The sequence below is a fragment of the Trachemys scripta genome, chromosome 21 (assembly GCF_013100865.1).
Source record: "Trachemys scripta elegans isolate TJP31775 chromosome 21, CAS_Tse_1.0, whole genome shotgun sequence".
NCBI classification, from domain to species: Eukaryota; Metazoa; Chordata; order Testudines; family Emydidae; genus Trachemys; species Trachemys scripta.
Window position 1 is genome coordinate 17753398 of NC_048318.1, and position 26407 is coordinate 17779804.

The window sequence follows — 26407 nt, forward strand, 5'->3', positions numbered from 1 at the left end:
TTTACCGGGGTTTCTGGGTTAGATGAAGGGTGATACTATTTCATCAAAGTAAAATAGGCCCGAGGGAAAATGTCTTTCATGGTTCTAGTGCTTTGATGCAGTGGTGGGAATAATCCATGGTTCTGTCCCCATCTCCACCTCAGTGAAATCCTTGCTGATCTTAAATGCAAAAAAGAGGCTTATAAGAAGTGGAAGATTGGACAAATGACCAGGGAGGAGTATAAAAATATTGCTCAGGCGTGCAGGAGTGAAATCAGGAAGGCCAAATCACACTTGGAGTTGCAGTTAGCAAGAGATGTTAAGAGTAACAAGAAGGGTTTCTTCAGGTATGTTAGCAACAAGAAGAAAATCAAGGAAAGTGTGGGCCCCTTACTGAATGAGGGAGGCAACCTAGTGACAGAGGATGTGGAAAAAGCTAATGTACTCAATGATTTTTTTGCCTCTGTCTTCACGCACAAGGTCAGCTCCCAGATTGCTGCACTGGGCAGTACAGCATGGGGAGAAGGTGACCAACCCTCTGTGGAGAAAGAAGTGGTTCGGGACTATTTAGAAAAACTGGACGTGCACAAGTCCATGGGGCCGGATGCGCTGCATCCGAGGGTGCTAAAAGAGTTGGCGGGTGAGATTGCAGAGCCATTAGCCATTATTTTTGAAAACTCATGGCGATCGGGGGAGGTCCCAGATGACTGGAAAAAGGCTAATGTAGTGCCCATCTTTAAAAAAGGGAAGAAGGAGGATCCGGGGAACTACAGGCCAGTCAGCCTCACCTCAGTCCCTGGAAAAATCATGGAGCAGGTCCTCAAGGAATCTATTATGAAACATTTAGAGGAGAGGAAAGCGATCAGGAACAGTCAGCATGGATTCACGAAGGGGAAGTCGTGCCTGACTAACCTAATTGCCTTCTATGATGAGATAACTGGCTCTGTGGATGAGGGGAAAGCAGTGGATGTGTTATTTCTTGACTTTAGCAAAGCTTTTGATACGGTCTCCCACAGTATTCTTGCCACCAAGTTAAAGAAGTATGGGCTGGATGAATGGACTGTAAGGTGGATAGAAAGCTGGCTAGATCGTCGGGCTCAACGGGTAGTGATCAATGGCTCCATGTCTAGTTGGCAGCCGGTTTCAAGTGGAGTGCCCCAAGGGTTGGTCCTGGGGCCGGTTTTGTTTAATATCTTTATTAATGATCTGGAGGATGGTGTGGACTGCACTCTCAGCAAGTTTGCAGATGACACTAAACTAGGAGGCGTGGTAGATACACTAGAGGGTAGGGATCGGATACAGAGGGACCTAGACAAATTAGAGGATTGGGCAGAAAAAAACCTGATGAGGTTCAACAAGGACAAGTGCAGAGTCCTGCACTTAGGACGGAAGAATCCCATGCACTGCTACAGACTAGGGACCGAATGGCTAGGTAGCAGTTCTGCTGAAAAGGACCTAGGGGTCACAGTGGACGAGAAGCTGGATATGAGTCAACAGTGTGCTCTTGTTGCCAAGAAGGCTAACGGCATTTTGGGCTGTATAAGTAGGGGCATTGCCAGCAGATCGAGGAACGTGATCGTTCCCCTTTATTTGACATTGGTGAGGCCTCATCTGGAATACTGTGTCCAGTTTTGGGCCCCACACTACAAGAAGGATGTGGAAAAATTGGAAAGAGTCCAGCGGAGGGCAACAAAAATGATTAGGGGTCTGGAGCACATGACTTATGAGGAGAGGCTGAGAGAACTGGGATTGTTTAGTCTCCAGAAGAGAAGAATGAGGGGGGATTTGATAGCAGCCTTCAACTACCTGAAGGGGGGTTCCAAAGAGGATGGAGCTCGGCTGTTCTCAGTGGTGGCAGATGACAGAACAAGGAGCAATGGTCTCAAGTTGCAGTGGGGGAGGTCCAGGTTGGATATCAGGAAAAACTATTTCACTAGGAGGGTGGTGAAACACTGGAATGCGTTACCTAGGGAGGTGGTGGAGTCTCCTTCCTTGGAGGTTTTTAAGGCCCGGCTTGACAAAGCCCTGGCTGGGATGATTTAGCTGGGAATTGGTCCTGCTTTGAGCAGGGGGTTGGACTAGATGACCTCTTGAGGTCCCTTCCAACTCTGATATTCTATGATTCAGACTCAGCCACTGGCTTGCTCTGTGCCTCAGTTTACCCCAGGATAACAGGGTCTGCCTCCTGGAGAGCTGGTTGGCTTCATGCATGGCACGTTTGCTGGGAGCATAGAAACCTAAAGCCATTATTCAACAGATAAAAGGCGTGTTTCTTGGCGCTGCCTCTGTCACTTGGGAGACAATGAAGTCCCTAACCATCCTCCCCTCCCTAGCAGCAGGAACCAGTGGGACGCTACCAGGAGCTAGACACACACCTGGAAATCTAGCTTTTCCATTCAAATAAGCTAGAATTTCGATTTTGCCATGAGACTCGTGGGGAGTCTCTGAAACAACTGGGCATTAAACTACATCCAGCTTCCGCGTGAGGAGGGCAGGACCTCTGCTGACGGCGGGGAGGAATAAATAGCTCCCTGCCCTAGCACCGTCTGGGCCAGCCCCCCAGAGCAGACACACTGTACTGTCTGAGAGCCTCGTGACACTGGCACAGCTCTACCCACTGTGAACTGCTGGGGCCAGCCTGCAACGGAAACATCCTGCAGAGACGCTGCCCTCCTCATTGCCTCCGCTCAGTGCTAGCAAAATCCACTGCCCGGGAGCCAGCCCTCATCCCTTAGGAACACTGGCTCCCTATCCCAGTGCTTGTGGGAGTGGTGGGGGGCATGTGACTTGAGCGGAGTTAACTCCGCATCTTCCAGGGCCCGGGCAGAGACCAGGGGGGTGAGGTAATAGCTTTTATTGGACCAACTCCTGTTGGTGAGAGAGACAAGCTTTCGAGCTGTAGAGCTCTTCTGCAGGGTACACCCATTGCTAACCTCCAGCCTTCACAGATGGTTATATTACCCTCTGCAGCCTGCAGAGACCTCCACCCGTGTGCACTCGCACCACCCCCATGCTTAGCTGACTGCGCTGCCTCCCCACGCCTGCCAGGATTGAAGTCAAAATCGCCCCCTTGTCTTTGCTGCTCAGCCCAGAGCAATGGGAGCAGCACAATGGCCATCCCACGGGAAATTCCAACAGTTAAAAAACAAAACAAAAACATTTGGCCCAAATAGGGATGAAAAATTGAAACATTGAAATTACCTCAGAACAAAAATTTCCAAAATACTTGGATTCTGAAATGGGTAAACGATGCAGCGCTCCTGAGCAAAAACCTTTCGACATTCCAGAATTTCAACCTTTGCCTTTGGTTTGTGGAACTGACCCCAAGCGTCTCACTTGGAATCAGTTCCACATTAAATTTCATTTCCCTGTGGTGGCGCATTGCCCCATGGGAGTGATAATTCAAGTGCCCGATACCCCTATTCTGGGCAGTCTATATCTCCCATGATGCACCATGCTGCTTGGTCGGGGGAGCTTGCACTGCATCCTGGGAAGTTGTAGCTGTAAACTTAAATACTGTTACTCTTAACAATCATTCGTATTGTGATAACATCTCTGAGCCCCAGTCACGGACCAGCACCCCACTGCGCTAGGTACAGTGCAAACAGAACAAAAAGACAGCCCATGCCCCAAACCCCTTACCAGATGGGTTTGGTGCTTCGCTTCCATTCGGGAAAAAGGATTTGGTCCTCCCCTTAGACATCCCTGCATTATGGTACAAAACAGTTAGAGACTCACTAAGATACAAATGATATTTTATTCCTTTCCCCCCCCCTTAGCTTCTGGATCACAACACAGAATACAACAGTCCGTTATCACAGCAGCAAGGTTTGCTGATTTAAAATGAAAACACAACAGTTGGTTTTATTTTACAACATTCAAGATTTTGCCATTTTCTACATATACGATTTTTAACTTTTATTTTTTTTTTATACTGACTGCACACTACAGACACTGAAGTCACTCTGAACATAGAACTCATGGTGTACGTACAGCTAACACTCAGGGGGCGGACTGGGAGGGGTTTTGCTTGTTTGCCTGTTTGGATCAGTAGAATGCCACCAAGAAAAAAAGAACATATTACTGCCTGCTACAGGTTGGACAAAGATAAGGGTCTGAGGTACACAACACGCATTCACTCTGCCTCACACTGCGGGACAGGAGGTGCTTCCCATCTCACACACCACTGGAGGAAAACAAAATATTGTGTCCTGAAGTCATGGATTCCAAACAAACCTTCCTTCTGCTCACCTACCCATTCATCTTGGAGCCCAGGGCAGAAGAACTGGGATGGATCAAATTTGGACCTTCTCTCCCTAAACCTCCCTGGAATGGATCTGGACCTACACAGACATTCTGAAATTTTCATCCTCCTTGAATGTAATTTTATTTCTTTCCCCTTGTTTTATCTCACATTGGGTTTGTGCATCTGCCTGGCAAGTACCGGGAATCTTACGAGGTAACCTGACCGCATGAGTTTGCCCCTTGTAATGCATAAGTTACCATGAAAGACTGCAGAACTGGGCCATACTCCTGGGTGCTCAGAGGTTTGGATAAGTTACCAGACTTTGGGAAGTTTTGGGGGGGAAATTCCCCCCGTGTCCTGGGCCAGCACAGAGGCAGGCAACACTTAACTCCTAGTTGCACCTTGAATGCAGCATAGGAAATAAGTGGTGCATCGCCCACCTGCACAGGGGCAGCCTCCATCCTATCCGAGCTGCCCTCCGAGCCCTGGAGGGTCACCCAGCACCATTCAGGGCTCTATTTTCCCTGCAGAGGCAGAGGAGGGTGTTGTACAGCAAGTGGATACTGACAATGTCTAGCTGCTATGGAATTACACATGATATCAATGCCAAGGACTCAATGCCCTGTACCCCACTACAGGGAACCGCAAAGGAATTAACAAAAGATGTGGCCACTCACGGTAAAGTACTGCTGCGTTTAATCTCCTGCAGTACTCCCTGGATCCCTTTGCTGGCTTAGGCAAATAAGAATTGGCCCTTTAACAGAGACAATTTCTGAGAGAAGACCTGTTTAGTCCTCAGAGACAGTCTAACCTCCTCCCCGATCCTGCAGAGTCTCACAGAACGGAGGAGGGGAGCAGGATTACTCCCTGCATAGTGCACTGGACTGGGGCATTTCACTGACTTCCCCCAAAGCATTTGATCACATTTAAAAGAACGTCTCCCGGGGGGAGGCGATTTTAGCTGCGAGCTCAGAGAGGAGGGTGCTGCAGTGACAAGCCACATGCTGCAAAGAACGCTCTCCTGGGTTCAAACCGGCATGAAGGTGCAGTCTGAGAACTGAAAGCAATTGGCTTTTCTGCTTTCTCCTCACCAGCAAGGGCCCTTGGGGCCGTGCTCCAGGGGCGCATGATGGTTATGGCTGATACTGCAAAATGCAACTGCGATCTGCTCCCCAAGGGTCTCTTCCAGCTGTACTGTGTTGTATTTTATCTGCAGATTCAATTTCACCAAAACAAAACTGAAGTGATCCCCGAAGCCCCATCTAAAACTAAAAAAAAAAAAAAAAAAAACACTGTATCATAAGAACCTGCTGCTTGCAATGCTTTGAGCGTGCAACACTTGTGTTGCACACACGCACACACCAGCCATCCACAGCACAAGCACGAGCTGTAGGGGCTGGCTGCCACAACTGGGACGAGGCGTTAGCTGAGCTCTGGCTGAACTGGTGCCACTGGCCGTGGGTTTCTCACTAGAGCTGCAGGTGCTGCGCTGCCCCCAGTTCAGCAGATCCTGAGCCGGGAGCCAGGATTCAGATTTCAAACTCCCCAAAGCCCAGGAGGGAGTCTGGGCCTGGGCTCGGGGTTTGGCCAGCTTAGAAATCTGGATGTGACTTCAGATTCAGATCCGCCCTCCCCTCGTCAAACACGCAGAGTCTGGAGCCGGGGGTTGGTTTGGACCCATCTCCTGTTCTAACAGATTTCCTGCCCCACCAAGAGAATAAAACACAATCAGCCCAGATGTGAAAATAACACCCCCCTCCCAGCCCCAGTGCAAGAGCCACACAAGGAAAAGCTCCTTCCTACAGTGGCTGATTCCTCTGGGCGCCTCCAACCGCTGATGTTTGGGGGCAGAGCCAGAAGCAGCATGCTGGCCAACCATTTAAATCCCTAGGGTTCTGGGTGGCTAAAACCCGAGTGCTGTGCCCGGATCGGAGCACGAAGCAGACTTGGCTCCATGCACCACCAGGCTCTTGCTTTCGGAGTCAAGAGATCCAATAAACACTATTGTTATTAGCTATCTATAGCGCACCATCAATGCACACGGTGCTTTACAAACACTGAAGAGCAGGACTCAGCTTGTCCCAGGACTCAGCTGGGACAATCCCTTCCTTAGTTTGCAGTGTGGCGTATGATCCATGCTCCCAGGTCTGAGAGGCAGCCACCCAAAAACTTCCCCTTCCCCACAGAAAGGACAAAGAACCATGCCCCCAATATGGTGCCGAGCAAAGTGCCACGGGGAGCACATCCTGTCATTCTCACACAGCCACGCACCACTCAACAGCACTAGAAAAATGAAGAGAAACTTACTAATACAACATCGTCAACAGCTAGCCTTAATGGCGATGGTCGTTATACATGAACATTACACATTACTGTAGGCAGACAGTACCGCGCGTGGAGTTTAGTTAGGTTGTTATATAGAGAACCAGTATTAAAGTACAGAGGGTAACACAGACACAGCTTCTTTGCGTCTCCTTAGGAGGACCTGTTGCTGTCATTCTCGCTTTCTTGCAGGTCGCTTGCATTTGTGGTCCAAGCGTCTGTCCTCAGGTCTCTGATCTGTGAGAAGGGAGGACACAGTCAGTCTGGCTCCTGCTACTCAACCCCTCATCAGGGAAGAAAGCAGAGGAGACACTAAGAAAAAGCCAAGCATTGCAGATTGCACTTGCTTTGTCCGGCAAAGATTAACTAGAGCACATGCTTGTTCGCTCCAGCAGACACTTCTGGGACCCAAATTTACATTTTTCTTTTTTAAAAATCCTGTATTTTGGTGCCACATTTTCACATCTGCACTTATGCAATCCGAGAACAGGCACAAAGGCATTGACCTGCCCGACCCGTCCCACTACCCACCAGAGCAGGAGAGCGAACACTTCCAGACAGGGGTTCGCACTTTAAGAAAACATCACTGCAACAAAAACATTCAAGGAAAACTCCATCTGGGAGCGGGGAGTCCCTGAGCAGAGAGAGAGGGGAAATGAATCCGATAAATTGTGCTTCGCAAATTCACCCAGCTCTGCATAGAACCACGAGGAAATACGGACGGAGCAGCATGTGCAGCAGGACACCAGCAGGGGGAAGCAAGGAAAGGTAAGTCAAGTTACCGGGATAAGTGCCTGGTTTTGCAGGGTTTGTAATGTCTTAAGAGAGCCCCCAAGACCCATCCTGGTATTTGAGGTTCCATCCCAACTTAACCAACTAGAACTCAACGTCCAAATAAACAGCCCCAGCAGAAGGGCCACAGATCTTAACAACATGGCCCCTGGAGCCATTAATTCTAAGCACCCACTTTACCAGAGGCACAAAGCACCTTTCCCTGGTAACAAAGCACCGCCTGCAGCGTGACTGATCCACCAAGCCGCATGCAGAGCGTACAGTGAACACCCAAAGTCTCCAGAAAGACAATGTGGATTATAAAGTAGGAGGAGCATCAGTAAAGTAGAGCTCCTAGAGAAGGGAAACCCACCAGCTAGCCCCCCTGTACCCAGTGGCCTTACGGCTTGCATGGTGTTGTGGATGAAGGTCAGGAAGGGACAGAGACATGAACACCAGGGAGCTCAGGCTTGAGGAATGTAAAGTGTCAGCCCTGCCCGGGCAGCACAGAGGCGGGGAGAGCCACGGCAGGTTACACAGACAATCCGACGTGTCACTGCGCTCCGGAGAGATTGCACGTGCGTGGCTTTATCGTTCACAAATCACACTGCCGCAAATCAGCCCTTTGGGAGGCTGCCTGTGCACCTCCCTTCCACCTCCCCCTTCCGCTGCAGACCGGATCTGAGTGACAACAGGACGCCTGCATCCCAGCCCCAGGGCCGGATCCTGAGCGCCATGTCAGACCCTGTTCGGCTCTCACGCCCATCAGTCTCACCTTTGGTGGATTCACACACATGCACGGGAGACCAGAATCGGGCCCTCGGGTTTTTCCGCAGGCGCCGCTCTGGGACTTTGTTTGAGTACAGGCCTCAGGGGCTGGATCCTGGAATGGACCCGATACTGTAGCACAACCGAGTAACATGTAACCCCCCCGATTTGTGCTGGAGTCCTGTGCTCCCTGCTCTGTACAAACCGCACCCCTGCCCCACACTATCCCTGCTAACATCTAGCGAGGCTCTGACCTCAGCCCCATGCTCGGCTGCCATTAACCCTGCCCGGCACGGAGAAGCAGCACATACGAAAAGCTGGGTGTGACTCACCTGATGGCTCTAGTTCAGTTCTCTGCTTTTTGTGCCCCTGTTGCTGCAAAGAAAATGGCAAAACGTCTTTAAAAGCTCAACCAAGCGGCCTGCCCAGCTCCATGCCATCTTTCAGTAAAACACAATTTGCGTGCAGCAAGAGAACACGGTCCTTACCGTTTGAGGCAATCAAGTTCTCCACCTGAGCCTCCTCATCCCCAGGGGCTCTGCAACAAGAGATGCACAGTGAGAACTGCGAGGCGCTACCCCCTTGCCAGTGCACGGAGCCGGAGCTTGGACACTGCTAACGGAGTGCCTGATGCTGGGAGGGGCTGAGCACAGAGACCAGGAGGGCTATGCATGCTCAATGCCTGTTCAGATTAGGCCCTCGGTCTCATGACCCAAACGCACGCCAGTGTGGGGAGAAGAGGATCCGTTGTACAGTGGCTGGCTCTCTTGATTAGCCTAAGTTTGCACCAGCCCCTCTGGGCTTTGGGAGCCTGCTTTATTTCATATAGGGCCCTGCATCGAGCCCCCGGCACACCACTGCACCACCCTGCAATGCGCTGGCTGGTGGGGCCAGAGGACTGCGTGCCGGGCTCCCGGATGTGCTATCACAGGGGCCTACAACCTCCACTGAATTGGCAGGTTCCCTAGGAGAACAGTCATCAGAACATGCAAGGAAAAGTGTCCCTCAGGCAGACGAGGCTGGTGACTGCACTAGGACTCTCCTGCTTGGCTAATATCCTGAGTCCTGGCCCTTGGGAAGTGCACCCCAGACAGCTGGGGACAACCTCCCCAAGCAAACATCCTGCCCTTGCTACTCAAGGAACCTCGTGGCACGCTCTTTGGCTGTGGAAGCAGCACAGAGTGGGGATCCTCATTTAGCGGGAACGTTCTCCTGGCTGCTGTGTATCTACGGATTTATTTATGGGTCAGGAGTCTAAAGAGGGTTCCAATTGCAGGCAGAAAGCGTCTACCAGCTAACCACCACTCGCACGCATACCTGGGCTTTTGGTTGAAGCTGCATCTGCACCTCCGGCCTGGAAGAGTAAGAAAATATCGTGAGTGTATGAGAGAAACCCTCCCTTTGGAATAGGTTGTAGCCATTCACCCCCAGAGCACCAGCGGTGCTTCCCCAAAAACTTCACTACCCCGGAGCTTCCGAGTCCCCTGGCAGTGGGTCCATGGTTCGCAGTGCTGCGTTTACAGGGACGCTATGGATCTGCGGGATTCCCAGCAGCGTTACAGCATCTCACGCAGCAGTGATGAATGACAGGGCAGGGGGATGCCACAGAGCTCTTTCGTGTGCGGGAAAGGACACAGCCACGCCACAGGTTAGAAAGTCACCTCCTGCGCGGTCTGAAATAGCACTCAAAATAAACGCTGAGGCGTCTGAGTGTGCAGAATCCCACTGGGGAAGGGGGAGGGGGGACAGGGGAAGAGTGTAGCCCCGGCAGTGCTTTGAGAGGGGTACAAGGGCCCTTCAGCAGAAACGTGGCCCTCAAAGCGTGTTGATTTTCCCATTTACACGAAGGTCCGTCTACACTGCAGCTGGCAGGGCTATTTCCAGCTCGGGGAGATGGCATAGACTAGCCACTGGAGCACAGTCCTGAGATCCTAGGTCCGTCCCTGGGCAGCCAGTTCTTAGCCAGGAGGTTCTTTCTGCTATCTCACTGGGCCGCTGACTCAGCCCTCGCCAACTTACTGAGTATAAGGAGAATTCCAACAGAAAACAAGACCACGGCGAACACCAAACCGCCGATCCTCAAACTCTGGTAATCTAGGGGGGAAAAGGCAAGGGAAGTTTTCATTTCCAAGTGGGCTGCAGTGTTCAGACAAACGTGGTCAAGTCACACACACACACTTCTTTTAGCACTACGAGGGTATATACTGTGCACACTCATCCATATGCATACCCACTAAGGACTCTGATGCTCACCATAGTTGAAAGGATCTTTTTCCTTCTCTTGATTGGCTGCTGGAAACAAAACAGACAGACAAAAAGTTTGTGAATATGAGCATTGTGATTACAAGCACTGTGCCAAATCCCTCTGGGCATGCGAGGCTTCACTTGCCTTAAATTACCACTTGTGTTATTGTAGTGCTGAGGACTCTCCATCAGGGATTAGGGCCCCATTGTGCAGGGTGCTGGACAAACACACAAGGATTTGGTCCCTGCCCTGGAGAGCTACAAGCTAAGTGTAAGACGAGAGACTTGTCTGCATGTGTCCAGGCGGGACCCTAAAATCTAGGCTGGGAATGTATGCGAATAAGAGGGTCCAAGATTGGGATGAGTTGCTACTATATTTGCTGTTTGCTTACAGGAGGTACCCCAAGAATCAACTGGATTCTCCTCTTGTGATCGCCTATAGAGAAGGAACGTGAGGGGACCCCTAGATCTCATCACAGACGCCTGGGAAGGGGACATGGCGGCAGAAGGAGAGCCAGTAGCTGAATACGTGCAAAGGTTCAGAAAAAGAGTTAAAGGACACGATGGGTCTAACCTCACTGATGGTCAGGCCAAACAAACGGCAGGGTACGAGAAACATACTTGGAAACACTCTTTTGAAATAGGAGACTGGGTGTTAGTCCTAAGCCCAGCAAAAAAATACAAAATGCAAAAAAATTGGGCAGGACCTTTTGAGGTGACAGAAGTGAATGAAGATACAGACCGTGGGAAAAAGCCTCCTGGGAATTCTGTCCCACAGCTGGTGCATGTAAACAGACTTACAGCCTATCCCAGATGGGAAGCCATGGTAAACCATGATCTGCTGTGCAGAAGGGGAAACTGAGGCACACACCACCTCATTGATTTGATGGCTGAATGCCAAACTGACTTGGTCTCTGGAAAGCAATGATATCTGCAATGCGTTAACACCAGCTGAAAAGGCAGAGGTGTTGTCTGTGTTGCAAAAGCACAAAGAAGTGTTTTCTAGCAAGCCAGGGAAGGCACACTTATTCACCCACAAAATCGTCACCGAAGGACCAAAGCAGACCCTGCAGGGCCCGTGGCAAGGTGCAAGAGCAGAAACACAGAGCATGTTATACCTGGGAGTAATTAAAGAGTCTGATAGTTCTTGGCATCACCTGTGGTCTTGGGCCCTACGAAAGACAACACTGTAAGGTTTTGCGCTGATTACAGAAAACTCAGTGCTGTCACAATACCAGGTGCTTATCCTATGCCTAGAATTGAGGACATGGTGGGTATCTTAAGCAAAGCTAAATATCTCAGCTCTTTTGATTTGGTTAACAGAAACTGGCAGATTCCTTTAGATGAGGATGCACAGAAAAACATCTGCTTTCATCACTGATATGGGTCTCTATGGATTCACAACATTAGCATTTGGGTTAATTAATGCAGGAGCCACCTTTCAGAGGCTGGTCAACCAAGTGTTAAACAGTTTGCAGGACTTTGCAAGCGCCTGTGTTGATGGTACAGCAGTGTTTAGCAACACTTGGGCTGATCACAAAACACACCTACTTGCAGAAGCCTCTAGGTGTAAAACTTGACCAGCCGGAATTCCTTATCTGGGACACTGGGTAGGGGAGATCAAATATCCCCAGAGCCCTTCAAAGTTGAAGCCATAGTGAATGGGCCTGTGCCCCAAACAAAGAAGCAGGTCCAATCTTTCATAGGTCTGGTGTTATAAGCTGTGACAGAAGGTTTGTGTGTGGGTTCCGTGACCTCATGTCTGCAATGACAAATCCAGGTGAAAAGACAAAGCCTAATGAAGCTGTATGCACAAAGGCATGTCAAGAGTAGTTTGATAAGGTAAAGAAAAATCTTGTCTGAAAAGCCTGGTTTAGCTAGCCCAGATTTTGACAACATGTTTGAACTGTGCACGGATGCATCAGACACTGGTTTAGGGGCTGTATTAAGGCAGTCTGGGAAGAACGAAAAACACCCCATTGCTTTCTTAAGCAAGAAATTGACACCCACTGCACAAAATTATTCTGTCATAGAGAAAGAATGTTATGCCATTGTGTGGGCAGTAAAGCAGTTACAGCCCTATCTTGTCAAAGAAAGTTCAGGGTATTAACAGATCATTCTCCATTCATCTGGCTGCACAAAACTAAAGCCTCCAACTCCAAGCTTCTGCATTGGATCTTACACTATGAATTTGATATAGAAACTGTGCATATCAAGGGAAAAGAAAACATGGTGGCAGATGCTCTGTCCAGGAGAGAGGGCCCCGACCTGTTGCCTCTAGGTCAGCCAGCGGGTCCCCTGATGTAGCTTTCTCTGGGGGGAGGTGTGACAGAATGCACCCCTGTATTCACACCCTAGACACACTCTAATAATCGGTGTACAAGGCATGCCTTCTGAGGGATCATTTGAAAATGCATAAATTGCTGATCGGTAATATCATGGCAAAACGTATGGAGCAATGTCATGTGTGAAGCCATGAACATAAGCTAAAGCCATGACTGAAGCTGTTTCCCAGATAAGTCTGGGGAGGGGCTAAACCAGTTTCTCAAAGACAAAGGGAAATCGGACACCGCAGCCAGGTGTCAGCAAAGCGAATGGGCCATCCCCTCTCAAGCAGCCCTTCTTTGGCAAGAAAGGGGGGCAGGGAGATGGCGGCATGGCTTAGCTGTGCCAAGTGGATACTCACCATTTTCAGGAGTGTTTGTACGCCGTGTGGCTTGCCACTGCCCATGCTACCATGGGGACGGTCACACGACTCTATATTGGTGCTGGTTCTCATCGAGCTGCTGCGAGCGAGCTGGGGAAGTACACCCCAAGCTCCCAGTGCGGATGTGGCCAGAGTCAGACGCCCTGAGGCCAATTGCACATGCAAGGCAGCGTGAGTGGGTGCAGGCAGGAGGTGGAGGAAGCTGTAGGGTGAAGCAGGGTGGATACGGACTGGTTCTCATGGCCTCCTGTTAGGTGCTTTTCTCAGAGACTGAGTTACCCGAGCTTATGGCCCCATGTTCCCAAATCAGACTGTGTAGGGCTAGCCAAGCAGATGTCCCCGAAGCTGGACCACTGCCCTCACCTAGCAGCTCCCCTCATGTTTGTTTGCTGTGAGTTATATTTTCCCAGCAAGGAAAGGCTATTTAAAAGTCCTGATGCTTCCTCCACCCATCAGTTGTGCCAGCTCCAAGCCCAGGGGGTACGCAGGCCAGCCCCCGATCTGGATACATAACTCTGCTTTATCTGCCTGGGTCCCACAGGCCCATTGGCTGTATCCCTTCCCCCTTCAGAGTGCAAGGTGTGCGAGGCTTGATACCTACCGTCCGCCACGACCACAGGCACCAGCAGAGAGCACAGAAAGATCAGCGCTGTTTCCATGGCCACTAGAACAGAGAGGAGGACAGGGGTTACTCTTCGCACTAGGCAGCAAAGCCATGGAGCGGGGGAGGGAGCAAGGGGGGTGCCTTGGGTGCGTCCGATTCACTCCAGCAGATCAGACAGTAGGTAAGCCTGGACTAGGACACTGAATCCAACAGCTCTGGAACTTCAGAGAAGTTCAAAACCAGAATCCAACCCCACCGCTTGGGTTCCCCTCCAGTTCAGCCCATCGAGCGCCATATCCTGGCTCCAGCAGCAGCCCGCGCTTGATGCTGCACAGGGAGGGCAGTGCACCAGGCTAACTGTGCAATCCTCTCTGTGTGGAGGAACTACTCCTTCCTGACCCCTGCAGGGAACCAGCTTGCACCCTGAAGCCTGACAACTAATTACCCTCAACTACTAATCGTTTACCTCATAAAATTATTCAACCTCCTTTAAAGCCCAGCTGCAGCGTTACGCTCCCTGCAGGCCGGCTGCGGGGCACCATCAGCTTTCCCAAAGAACCGGAAGGCCGGCATCATGCGTCTGTTAAAGGTGTAAGTGTTGGGCCTGGTGGGTGAGTAACCTGGAGCCACGCCTGGTACTTGGCCCCTTGTTCTCCAGACTGGCAGGAGCTGGGAGCCTGTTTGGGCATGGCAGGGAGGGGACTTTGGCTTCCAATACCCCTTAGGGGGGAGCTGAAGGAGCCGCACTCAGATGGACTCCAAGCTGGGACGCATGGTGGCCAGAGCACGGTCCCCTTTGAGGATCAGGGCTGGGGCAGCAGGCACCAGGGACCAATGGAGAAAAGCGGTTGCCCTCATGCTGTACATCAAACACAAGACCCCATTACGCCCAGCCTGAGCCCTCCCCCACCCCCGGTTACTGGGCTCCGCACCCTTTTCTGCATGCACTGGAGCCAGTTTCTACTTCAGCAGTGAGCTAGCCTCCGGCCTGCACAGACTAGCTACAAACGGGCAGGGGGGCCTGCTCTGCAGAGGCACCTCCACCCCGAGCCCTATGGCTGTGGGGCTCAGCCCGGCTAAGGTCCCTGGGCCCTTGGCACCTTCGCTGTGTTCCTGGCTTGGCTGCATTAAGCGGCGTGAGCAGCCTGCTGCAGGTCGGGGTGGGGGTGGGGAGGGTTACAGGTTGTGAGGGCCATTGCTGCTCCAAGGTCACATCACTCCCTGGGGGCCTTGCTGGCTCCCACCTCTGCTCTCACTATTGCTGCCAAGGTCAGCGCTGTGCTCATTGCCAGAGCATGTTTTAATGTGCCCCATTAGCATGTTTTAATGTGCTGCCCATTCCCACAGACAGCGCTGCCCTGTCCCAGGCTCGGGAGCGATGGAGCCGGCCCCGCGCGCCCCAGTAGCAACCGCCGCCCTGTCCGGGGAGCGACGGAGCCGGCCCCGCGCGCCCCAGTAGCAACCGCCGCCCTGTCCCGGGCTCGGGAGCGACGGAGCCAGCCCTGCGCGCCCCAACATGCTAATCAGTTTTGAATGTCAGCATCCCACCTCCCCAGCCCTGGGAAAACCCAGCAAGGTCACTGCTTGGCTGGCAGCCCCTTAGCTTCTGTTGGTGCCCGCCCTGCAAACCAACAGTAACGCAACAGGCCGTGCTTATCCAAGCACTGCACAGGACTGACTCACTCCAGCGTCACAGCCTGGGGAGACCGGCCCCACTCAGCAAAGCGGGACCAGCCTGAGGTCACACAGCTCGTCTGGCAAACCCAGGAATTGGAGTCCCACTTCCAGGCTCTAACTAGGAAGAAAAATGACCACTGCTGCCCTCACCTGGGCCCACTAACCACGGCTCTTGCCTGCAGGTGAACTGAAAAGCCCTTTGACAGAAATAACAAGCAGAGATACAATAAACTCAACTGCTGGGAGTGCAGCAACAACCAGGAAAGTGAGCCTGAGCCACGGCCCCTGGGGCCAGCCTGTCTCTGCTCCCCAAGCATCGCTGATTTATCACGGCCGCCTTCTCCTCCTGTCGGCCGAGCAAGAGCAACATGGTTACAGGAGCGAGAGCCCTGCTGGCTCCTGCATCTCTGGCAGAATCACGGCTACAGTGCCAGCCGCACAGACCCATCCAGCCCTTGGGGACAACTGCAGAGACGGTCTGAATGGCCAGGGAACAGGCTGCCAAGGGACATGGGGGATTCTCTACCCCTTGGAGTTGGGAACTCAGGATTTGAGGTATCTCTGTATGGGAGATGGTCTGGCTCAGCCAGAACTCTGGGCAGGATGCAGGAATCACGGGAGGGGTTTCTCTGGCTTGTGCTGTGCAGGATGTCAGACTAGATGGTCACCGCGGTCCCTTCTAGTCTTGAATCCATGGAGCAGAGCTGGCCGGGAAAGGATCTTTTCCTTCTGAAATTTTCAACAAGTTTTTCTTTGAAATTTTCTTGTGTATGTATGTGGAGGGGGGCGGGGGGAGCAAGCTTTGATCCCCCCCTCCTCCCCCTGATTTTTCAGCACAATAATAGATGTTTTTCATTCACATTCCCATTTGGTTGAAAAAGCCACTTTCCATTGACAAAACATTTTGACAGAAACAGTCTACCAGCTCCACCAATGAGGCTTCAGACAAACCTGGAGAGCCCCCCTGGTATCAAGGGCACAGGCCAGGTGCTCTGGGGTTTGTTTTAGCCTCTGCGGTGAGGCGCTCATTAAAGCCACCACAGGCAATTGCCTTCATGACTGTCGCAGCAGGACAATGACACAGGCTGCTCCAGGGCTGGCCGCACCAAGGACCGGCAGCTCTGTCGTGTTTGGTTTGTCTAGAAAGCCGCTGTCTGCATTTAGCTGGAAGATCCCTGAGTCCAGGCCCAGGCACGCTAGGGGGAGCTGTAATAGCTTCTCTGAGCTGCTAGAATAGGGGACTTGCTGCTGGCACCATGGCAGCAAAAATCATAGAATATCAGGGTTGGAAGGGACCTCAGGAGGTATCTAGTCCAACCCCCTGCTCAAAGCAGGACCAATCCCCAGCTAAATCATCCCAGCCAGGGCTTTGTCAAGCCTGACCTTAAAAACCTCTAAGGAAGGAGATTCCACCACCTCCCTAGGTCCCTGTCAGCTCCTAGTTCAAAGACCTCCCCGGGGATTCTTCATCCCAGGCTCAAGGTACTCCTACTAGGGAGTTACAGCTGCTGTTGTCAGTCTGCAATTTACTGGCAGGCAAAACAGCGCCTGCACAGAACTGCACCCCGCTAACGGATGCCAGGCTCCAGGCTGGACTGGGAGAGGCTGGGCAAGGCTGTGGAGAATGGCACAGCGAAACAGACCCGATTGCAGTGGGTTCCCCTGGATTGGGAGGGAAATGTAAACTCTCCGTCCCTGAGAGACGCTTACCCCCCACCTCCACCCCAGGAATGCTGGGAAACCAGACAGGGTCGGGCTTTCACATCCAGTTCCACCAGGGTGTTTCACCAGCTAACACATCCCAGGCAGCCTATCCCAAATCTCCCAAGATCACACTGGACACACCACGCTAGAGATTGGGGTCTGCCTAGTTCCTATGCTAATCTCATTGGATGTCACTGCTTCCCAAGATGAAATGGCCCTTCTCCAGCTGTGGATTGTGCCACCAGCCAGCCTAGATGACCCTGCGGTGTCTCCATGGCTCACTGCACAGGAGGCTGCAGCAAAAGTTTCTCACTGTAGATCAATCTCAAAAAGGAAAAGGAGGAAGTACACATCAGAGCCTGTCTCAAAGCACAGCAAAGTCACTGTCAGTTTCAATGTGCCCAAACGAATAGCTGATCTGTAACCATGGAAAACCAGTTTGCCCTGCAGCTGAGATCAGCTGTGCTTAGATGGGGACTGTAGCAAATTCCCTTCTTTGCACTGGATGTAGACATTTGGGGAACATATGAGCCCTCCAACTCACTGCACAGAGAGCCCCAAACAGCCATCCGGTGGGACGAGCACCTCAGCTGGGTTTGAGATTCCACATCCCTGAGCTGCTGTTTATTGGATTGGTTTGGAAGAGGGGGATTAATCCAGCTGAGAGCAGTGAACTAGCTTATCCACACCCACTGCTAGCACGCTGCCACACGGGAGAAGCAACACTCGACAATCGCCGCTCTGAGGCGGGTGGATTTAAATGGGGCACTTGGCAGTGCCCAGAGATGCTCATGTTGCCTGTTAACTTTCACTGAGCACATGGGGAATGGCAGGAGGCCCTCTCCACTGCTTCCATCTAGGGAGGAGATGTGGCTGTCCCCTTTCCTGGGGCAGCGGACGCCTGAACCGCACACACACAGATGCCTCCTGCCAGACGGACCTGGCTCTGACGCTTTGTAGAGGGAGGCTCCATCCAGGGAGGATGAGCTCGAAGGCTCAGAAAAAGAGTTTGCTTTGACACTGCAGCCTGCCTGCAGCTCTCTCTCTCTCGGGTCCGTCTGCTTGTTTATCTGCTTTGCTGCTGGCTGACAGTCACAAGTGCTCCGGAGTGATACCAATGTACTGCTCTTCTGCTCATCCAGAGGGGGGAGCCTCGCTACTAGCCAGGGACGCTCACCCATAATCAAATGGCTCCAAAAAGCAGCCGTGTCTCCTCTGAAGGGTCAGAACCCGACTCCTGCAGTCTACTGACGACTGTTCCATGGAGGGGTAGAACTGAGGGAGTGGGGAGAAACCACTTGCTCGGACTGTGATGCACAATCGAAAGAACAACCCTACAGGCTGTCACAGGGACACGCACTCTCCCATCAGACTATGCCTCTTTCCCACGGTCGCTACTCACTCCCCGCTGTCTGCAGAGCCCTCTCTACTCCTGACCTTGCCTGTTCTCACTTGGTGGCCATGGTTTCCCCAGCCGCCCGCTTTGACAAGCAACATGGCTGCCTTTGCTAGCAGATGAAACCCAATAAGTGCTGGGTGGCGCGTGCGAGAAATGAGCCTCCCAGCCATTGAACTCAGGGGGGATACCAAATCCAGGCCAGGCCAGCGATGCTGGCAGGTCTGACGGGTGCAGGAGGCCTGCGTGACACGTGCGTGGTGGGTTTCAGTTCAGCAAGTGCCCACACCACTAAAAGCACCGTGGCTTGGGCCCCTGGTTGTCAGTCTCGGCCAGGGAATGAACGGGTCCCAGGGACCGAACTCTGCTCTCCTCCCAGGAGTCACATCTCCAGGACTGTGTGACCAGGCCCTGCACAGCGCCTGCCTTATGGATAAACAGAGGGTGCTGGTCTCCAGGGACGTCAGCCTGGCACCTTTACATTTGCATGAGTTTTGTTTTAACACTGCTCTTGGATGTGAGCTTTAGAATTAACTCTCCGTGGTACACAGCACCTAGCCGTGGGGAACGTCACTACGGGGGGTGCACCTGCAGCGCTGGGGTCAGGCTTTGTTAGAGAACTGCTGCCGAAGGCTCACACCAAACGTTTCTGTAGGGGCTACAAACTAGCCACCACACTTCCTCTTTGTTAATTTCAGGTGCTGACTGGTGCAGAGGTATAAACAAAATATCATTAGAGGGCACAGTCCTTTCCACATCAGTCTCTGCCAGCTGAATTTTGCAGTGGGTGAGTGTTAAACCCAAAATCCACACACCAACCAAACACAACAGAAAGGGGGGAAAAGTAGCCACCACATAGGCCTTTAGAATCCATGTCCCTGGACCGTGTCTTTCTGGAAACGTAACAAACACACCCGGGCCCTGGTGCCTGGCAGGCTGAAGCCACTAAAAGTCCTCCCAAGCCTCGTAAGACATTACCGTGAATTTCTCTCTTCAAGTTGCCGCTAAGAGGATTTCCATGGGGAAGTCGCTGAGCTCGTTGCAAAGAGCTCAGAAAGGATGAAGCTCGGCAAAGGGTCCGTGCGAAACTTTCTCTCGGTTTCCTAGGACGCAAGGCACTCACCCTGGTATCGTTACACAGACTGCTCACGCACCCCACGACCCCAGCCCGCGCTCACGTCAGCCAGGCGACGGGCGGGAGACGTTTGGGAAGGGGCCAGGTTCGGGGTCACCCGGTCTCCGCAGGCAGGCCTAGCTCACCATGCTGCTGCCAGGCTTGCAGTCACAGGCGCTGGGGTCTCAGCCTCCTGGCACGGGAGGAAATGCAGGTGTGACGTTTACTGCTCTGGCCCTGCACAGCATGGAGAGCGAGCTGCTTGGCGCTGAGAGCCTAAGAGCTCTGGGTTGCTAATAGCCGGTAGCTCCTGGGCTGCTCTGGTCTCTTTGAGGAGCTCGCCACTCTCAGCCTGTCACGCTCGTTACCAGCATCAGCCAATCTGAGCTCTGCTCTTTATGCAGCCACAGGGAGTGGAGCTCTCCAGCCAGGGGTCCCTCGTGTCCTTCTGGTAAGCCGTCGGTGCCCAGCTGCGGGAGGACTCTCTGTGGCAGGGCAGTGGGATGGGAGAAGGATGGTTTATGGACTGCGACAAGGCTGACAAGCATCAGTTCCCACCTCAGATCATTGGGAAGAACGCACAGGGCCGAAGGGGGCTGCCCACTCAGGGACCGGCAACAAAGTCACCAGCTCAGAAACAAATCGGTCAGTGGGGATGCCGCCTCGCTGCACGGAGTGATGCCGGCCGGAGCGGGCGTCATGGCTGCAGAGTGCATGCAGCACTCGACTAGCCGGTGCACTCAGACGGGGCAGCGCTGCTGGCCAGAGAGCCTGGCTTCCGAGCTGGTTGTTATTGTGTTAGGCAGGAGCTCAAACTAGGCATCCTAATGCCCCTTCTGGCCTTAGAACCATTAATTATTTGGGTTGCTGTAGCACCTAGGAGCCCAGTCATGGGCCAGGACCCCACACCCAGAACAAAGATTGTCCCTGCAGGGCCTGCAGCTCACCTGTGGATGCCTGGTGAGTGGTGAAAATGGTGCCACCTGGAACAAAAAAGGACAAAATGATGAAACTGCAAACCGATGAATCTTCCGCAGAGAGGTGGGTCCCTGGTGAACCTATGTAAAAATGAGCCATACCAGTAGACGTGCAGGGGAGACGGGCTTCCCCATGCAGAATCCCCCCACCAGATGCCTGTTCAGGGCCCCATGTGAAGTGAGTTTGTTGGCTCTCAATCCCATTGTGAGTGGCCAGGCAGCCACATCAGAATCACCACCACAGTTAGCCCCTGAGTGGCAACCGGTGCCCGCAGGCCAGGTCTGCATGGGCCACAGCCCCGACGAGGAGGTTCCTATGAGTCACGGTGGACGTACAGGAGGAGATCAATACACAGAGGCGGCGATTCGGCACCTTCCACCAGCACCACACTCACCCGGAGCTGGAACGAACCGAGCAGGGGGGACTGAGAGGAGAATGCAGCTCTGCAAGTCTCACATTGCTGGGGTCTCCTTCAGTTGTTTCCAAAACACTCCAGACGGGAACACCCAGCTCCCTCCCCACTGGTGACCAGAGCCCCGGAGGGGCCGGCAAGTCTGTGTGCAGCTTTGGGAAAGGCCGGGAGCCCACCAGAACATAATGCAGTCTGAGGCTGTACTGGCTCTTCACCCCTCCTGCAGCCAGTGCGGGCAGCTCCTGGCTGTTGCTGCCAGGGACCAGGAGGAGGGAGCAGGGATCCCAAGGGCTGGTGTGGAAGGGCAAGGTGTTTGCCTGTCCCCCTGGCCCCCCAAAGAGTGATGTAGAGAAACCCCTGCAATGGGCAACCTCCCTGACTGCCATCTCCTCTAGCTGGAGTGTCCCACGGGAACTCCTCTCAGCAACTCCCTCGGCCAGCCCCTGGGTGCCAGCGCCGGGCTGCAGGGACATGCCTGGCTGCAGCGCTCTGCTCAGGTCTGGGATGGTGCTGCTGGTGTCATTGCTGACTTAGAGGCAATTCATCTGGATTTAGATGGGACCCCAGCCATGGCACCGCGACCCCCTCATGGCCATGTGGCAGTGCCCAAAGTGGGGGTGAGCCCGCCCTGACCTTACTCCCCCAGCAAGGCTAGCCAGCAAGCCTGACTGCCTGTGCTCGCAGGGTGTCACGGAGTATTGGGGGACTCAGGGCCCTGCACCCCCGGCTTCCTGCAATTCGCCATGACTCTCAGCCAGCCAGTAAAGCAGAAGGTTTATTTGGATGACAGGAATACAGTCCAAGACAGGTCTTGCAGGCACAGACAACAGGGACCCCCTCCGTTAGGTCCATCTTGGGGTCCCAGCGCATCCCAGCCCAGCCCCCCTTGGGAGGTCAGAGCCATCTCTGCCTCCCAGCCATCTCTCCAGCCTGCTTCCAGCCCCCTCCCTTCAGCGACCCCTCCCACAGCCTTTGTTCAGCTTCCCGGGCCCGGAGTCACCTGGCCTCCAACCCCTTCCTGGGTTCTCATGTTACAAGCTCAGGTATGTTCCCTCGGGCAGACTCCCATCCCCCGATGCAGACCATCCTAGTCACACTCCCCTGTCAGCATTCACACATCCCAGCAAGAACAGTCCCAGTTCGTCACACAGGGCTTCCAACAGGAGTGCTGCCCATCATCATCTTCACCTGCCCCGTTCCCCAGGGCCAAAGGGGTGAATGGGCAGAGGGTCAGCAACAGCCTGGGGAGAGTTACCCTGGAGTGCCGACTCCCAGCCCCTCTCCTGCTCTCACCACCAGGCAATTAACAACAACTGGCACTGTCCTGATCAGATCACTAAGCCCCCAGACCCACTGGACTATTAGAAGACAGCTGCCCAGACAGTAACGCTAACCTGTCCTGCCTGCTCTCTCATTCCAGGGGCAGTTCCCTGTTGCTAAACAGACCGACAGTCTCCAGGGGCTGCCGCTGTTTCAGATAATGACACTTTCCAGGTGCTGGGGAGTTTTGCCTTTGGCCTTTTCTGAGCCCCTGGAGTGGTCAGGCAGGACCTTCCTCCAGTGACCAGGCAGCAAGTGTGAAAAATCGGGACAGGGTGTTGGGGGGGGGGGGGGGTAATAGGAGCCTGTATAAGAAAAAGACCCCAAAATCGTGACTGTCCCTATAAAATCGGGACATCTGGTCACCCTAAGCCTTCCAGTGCTGAGAATCAAACACTGGACCAGACGCTGCCCCATGACACAGGCCCAGACGGGCAACACAAGAGTCAGGCTTATAGGCCAGGGCTGATGCTCTTCTTCCCCTCCGGCCTGAGAGGAAGCCCTGCCCACAAACCAGCCCCCACCAGGGTCAGCGCCCTGCCAACTGGGTTCCTAATCAGCGAGGAGAGGGAGGGAGTTTGTCGGAGCCAGGGAATAAAACCACATTTCAGACAACCTGGACGGATCATCTCAGCACAAAAATCCTCATGCTCTATCCCCACTGGCCAGGGCTACCTGCGTTCAGACACGCTGGAGTTAGCGTGGCTCTGAGGCCAGTGTGGAGAGGGGCCCAGCTTCGCCTTGCAAAGCGGGATGTATAAAACACACACACGCTTCAGCGTTAGGCAGGGCCATCAATCTGCTTGGGCCTGCGTCTGGGTGTGGCACCCATCTTAGGAGCGCCCCATTGCTGTAGTTCAGCAAAGCACATACAGGTCAGGAGAGTCCCTGCACGCTGCTCCAGCCCCCCAACACAGCCGGACCCGTGGGATCGTCTCCACGCCCTTCCTGTGGCCATGAGCACCGTCAGCCGTCCCCCGCCCCAGCCGGTCGGACTCTATTACCATACATGGTACAGCGCTGCCGGGAGCTGCTCACATCAGGGGAGAGGAGCCAGAGAGGCTCTGTGCCACACTGAGAGCACAGAGCAGGAACACGGCTGCAGTTGCTGGGCTGGAATAACGCAGACAAGAAAGGGGCCCTTTCCGAGCAGGAATTCAATTCCCTGGGTGACAGATGCAGAGACACGCTGGCGTTGAGTGGCTCAGCCCTGACAAAGCCTTCCCTCAACTCAGGAGACTGAACCTCTGTCTAGCCAGAGCCATGGTCACACCCCTCTCCCAACTGCCCCGGCCTTGTCTCCTTCTCCTGGCATTGCTGATGCCCCTCTGGTCAAAACGGCATCAGGGCTGCCCATGGCGGATCTGGGTCCTAAGTCTCCTATTCTCGGCACTCTGCTCCCTCTCTGCCTCCTCCATCAAGGACCAGCGTGCTCGCTGGCAGGGCCATGGTGCTGTTTGTACCCAGGAGCGCAATATCCGGACAGCCGAGCTGGGCACCAAGATACAGGAGCATAAAGTGGCTTGCGAGTCAATGATAACCTCACAGCCTCTTGCTGTCCACGGCTTGCCACGGTGATGCTCCCTGGTCTGGCAACTGCATCCCCCCAGTCACCAGAACAGCATTCACTCAACGCACGCCCAGAAGGGCCAGCAAAGGGGCCTGTGCCCCTCCCCTGGCACTGCACGGCACGAGGCAGGTGCTGTCTGCGTAGCCCAGGATGGAAGTGCTGACCCATCACAAGCATCCCTTTGATGTCACGTTGGTGTGACCAGCCACCACTGTTGGTCAGAAGCCGAGATGCACTTCCAGCCAGAAATGCCCCTTCAGCACCCCCGTCAGACCTCCCACACCTAGAACGGAGGGCTATGCATCGCTGGCGAAAGTCGGGGGTACTCTTCTTCCCAGCAGGGGGAAGGGAACATTTGAATAGTCTCTACCCCCAATAAATAGCTCTCAGTTGGGGGCACCCACACCCATCAGCCAACATAGCTCCATGGCTTAGCACAAGTCCCACTGAGGTTGGAGGCTCGTGACTTTCTATGGCTGCTACCAAAGTCACCGGACCCCTCAGAAAACGTTGTGGCATCTGCCACGAAGGCCCACGTGAAACGTCTGTTGGTTCTTTAGCAGGACGGAAGGTGCTGGCGGCTCAGCCGTAAGTGGCAGAGCTGGGGGTGAAGGAGGGTGACGTTATAGCCCCTGAGAGCCATGCGGTTTCTCCCTCTTTCATACTTTGCTTCTGGGAGATTCCCCCAAGCAGGAAAGCGTTCAGCCACCAGAGGGAACTGATGAAACCTGCTCATTGAAATCCACCTGACGGGGGCTTGGTGTCAGGACCGAAGCTACTGGTCCAAGGCTCACTCGAGGCCCAACCCCCAGGGCTACCTTTGGGATCCACTAAATGTTGGCCGCCGTTGCAACTCCCAACGTGCAGCCTGCTGGGGTTTGCTGCCCCAGCTCCAGAGAAGCAGTGTGGGTCTCAGAGAGGGGGAAAGGGATGCAGAGCAGTTACTGGAACCAAGAGACCAAACCAAACAAAGCCAGGGGGCGAAGAAAATAAGGCCGGGATCATCCCAGGTGGAACCTCACAATGTCAGTGGAGTTACCCCAAGGGTAAGTTTGGCTCGGTGTATCTGTGTGTTCTTACAGCCAGAGGTCTCGGAGCAAGCACCTCCGTGGCTGCCCTAGCAGCTGGCGTCTCCTGGAGACGGGCGAGGGGTCTGGGAAACGAGAGAGCGGATTCCAAATGAAGACAGACAGGCAAATACCAGGACAAAACGAAGGGAAGGCGGCGAGTGCAGTGTACATAATGTAAGTAACCCGCAGGGAGCTAGCATGGAATAACTCCTCAGCCAAAGCAGTGAGCTCTCCTTCAAGGGGAACGTATCGCTCACGCTGCATAATTCAGTTTGGGTAGAAACACTTCCCAGCCCTGCGTGGATGTCAGCACTTATGAGAGCGAGAACAGGGTACTCTCCTCCGCACGGCCCCATCACCCTGCCCCTCACTCCCCCGAGTTTCATCCTTTCCAAACAGAATTAGCTACATGCCATCACCTGGGCCTTCCTCAGCTATCGAGTGACCCAACTGATCTTAGCGGGGACAGCTCCTTCCACTCATAACTCTCTCCCTTAGCTAAAAACAGAAAACACCCCAGCCCTTAAAACGTCTGAGCCCTGCCCTGTGAGGTGTGAGCGCTCGCATCTCGCACCAGCACGGAGGGGACGGGGACAGTCGGTACCAGGGAGCATTTTCAGAGTTTGTTTGCTGGCCATCGAGTCTCAGTCTTTAAGAATCTCATTGGTTAAGGCTCGATTCTGGAAAGGATCATGGGGAAACCCACTGCAGCCAGCAGGACTCAGACCAGGAGAAAGGGACAACCTGCTGGGATCCCACCACCAGGTCAGGGCCTTGGCTTGTCAGCGCCGTAGAGCCGGGATCTCGGGTGGGTGTAAAGGGGCAACGGAGTCAGCACCTGAGTTTCTCTCAGTGCTGTAAAATGTCAGTGCGCATTGACAGAGTGATAGCCATTCTTCATAACAACCCACCTCCCATCAGGATCTGTATCTTCCCGCACGAAGACCAGGCCATTTTGCAATGAACACATTCTATCCGAATAGGCTTTGGTTTAACTTCCCTTCCCTGCAGCTCCCGCTGCAGCCGCTCCCAAGCTCCAGGTTCGGTTCTTTCGAGCGTGCAGCAGAACATGGGGATCAGTCGATGCAGCATGCCCAGGCAATTATCGTTATATGATCAATCACATCATTTCATGTCAGTACTGGGTTAAAAAAAACCACCAAGCAAGCCCAACAGCTGATGATCCAGTAACGTGTGGCCTTGTTTTCTGTAGATGGCATGGGTGATGAGTAACAAGATACTTTAAAAATATCAAATACTGTTCTGAGTGTAATGTGGAAACTATCGAACTCAAAATGCACAGTGTGTATCGTGCAAAATATATAACAGAGCGTAACACACGATTTATTTCCAGGAGTCAAAAGTCGAGCTGAATAAATGGTGCTAATTGAATCTGATGTTCTATTAATAATGCCATTGTTTGTAGAATAAATTATTCATCAGGTACATATTTTGCATGATTTGACTACCTCTGTCGCTGAATCATGCTTACTGAAAGACACAGCTCAATGATTTATTACACGTT

The 26407-nt window shown here is 53.3% G+C and overlaps 1 protein-coding gene across 1 annotated transcript in view; it reads right to left on the bottom strand.

The window, feature by feature from the left end:
• Positions 1-26407, bottom strand: part of LOC117868712 (FXYD domain-containing ion transport regulator 6-like) — a 58530-nt gene that overhangs the window by 15940 nt on the left and 16183 nt on the right. Inside the window, exons 2-7 of the mRNA XM_034754906.1 lie at positions 13639-13701; positions 10340-10378; positions 10106-10180; positions 9404-9440; positions 8575-8624; positions 8454-8461 (exon numbers count right to left, since the gene is read on the bottom strand). Coding sequence (XP_034610797.1) covers positions 8454-8461; positions 8575-8624; positions 9404-9440; positions 10106-10180; positions 10340-10378; positions 13639-13696 — 267 coding nt within the window. The 5' untranslated portion in view covers positions 13697-13701. The remainder of the gene's footprint in view (positions 1-8453; positions 8462-8574; positions 8625-9403; positions 9441-10105; positions 10181-10339; positions 10379-13638; positions 13702-26407) is intronic.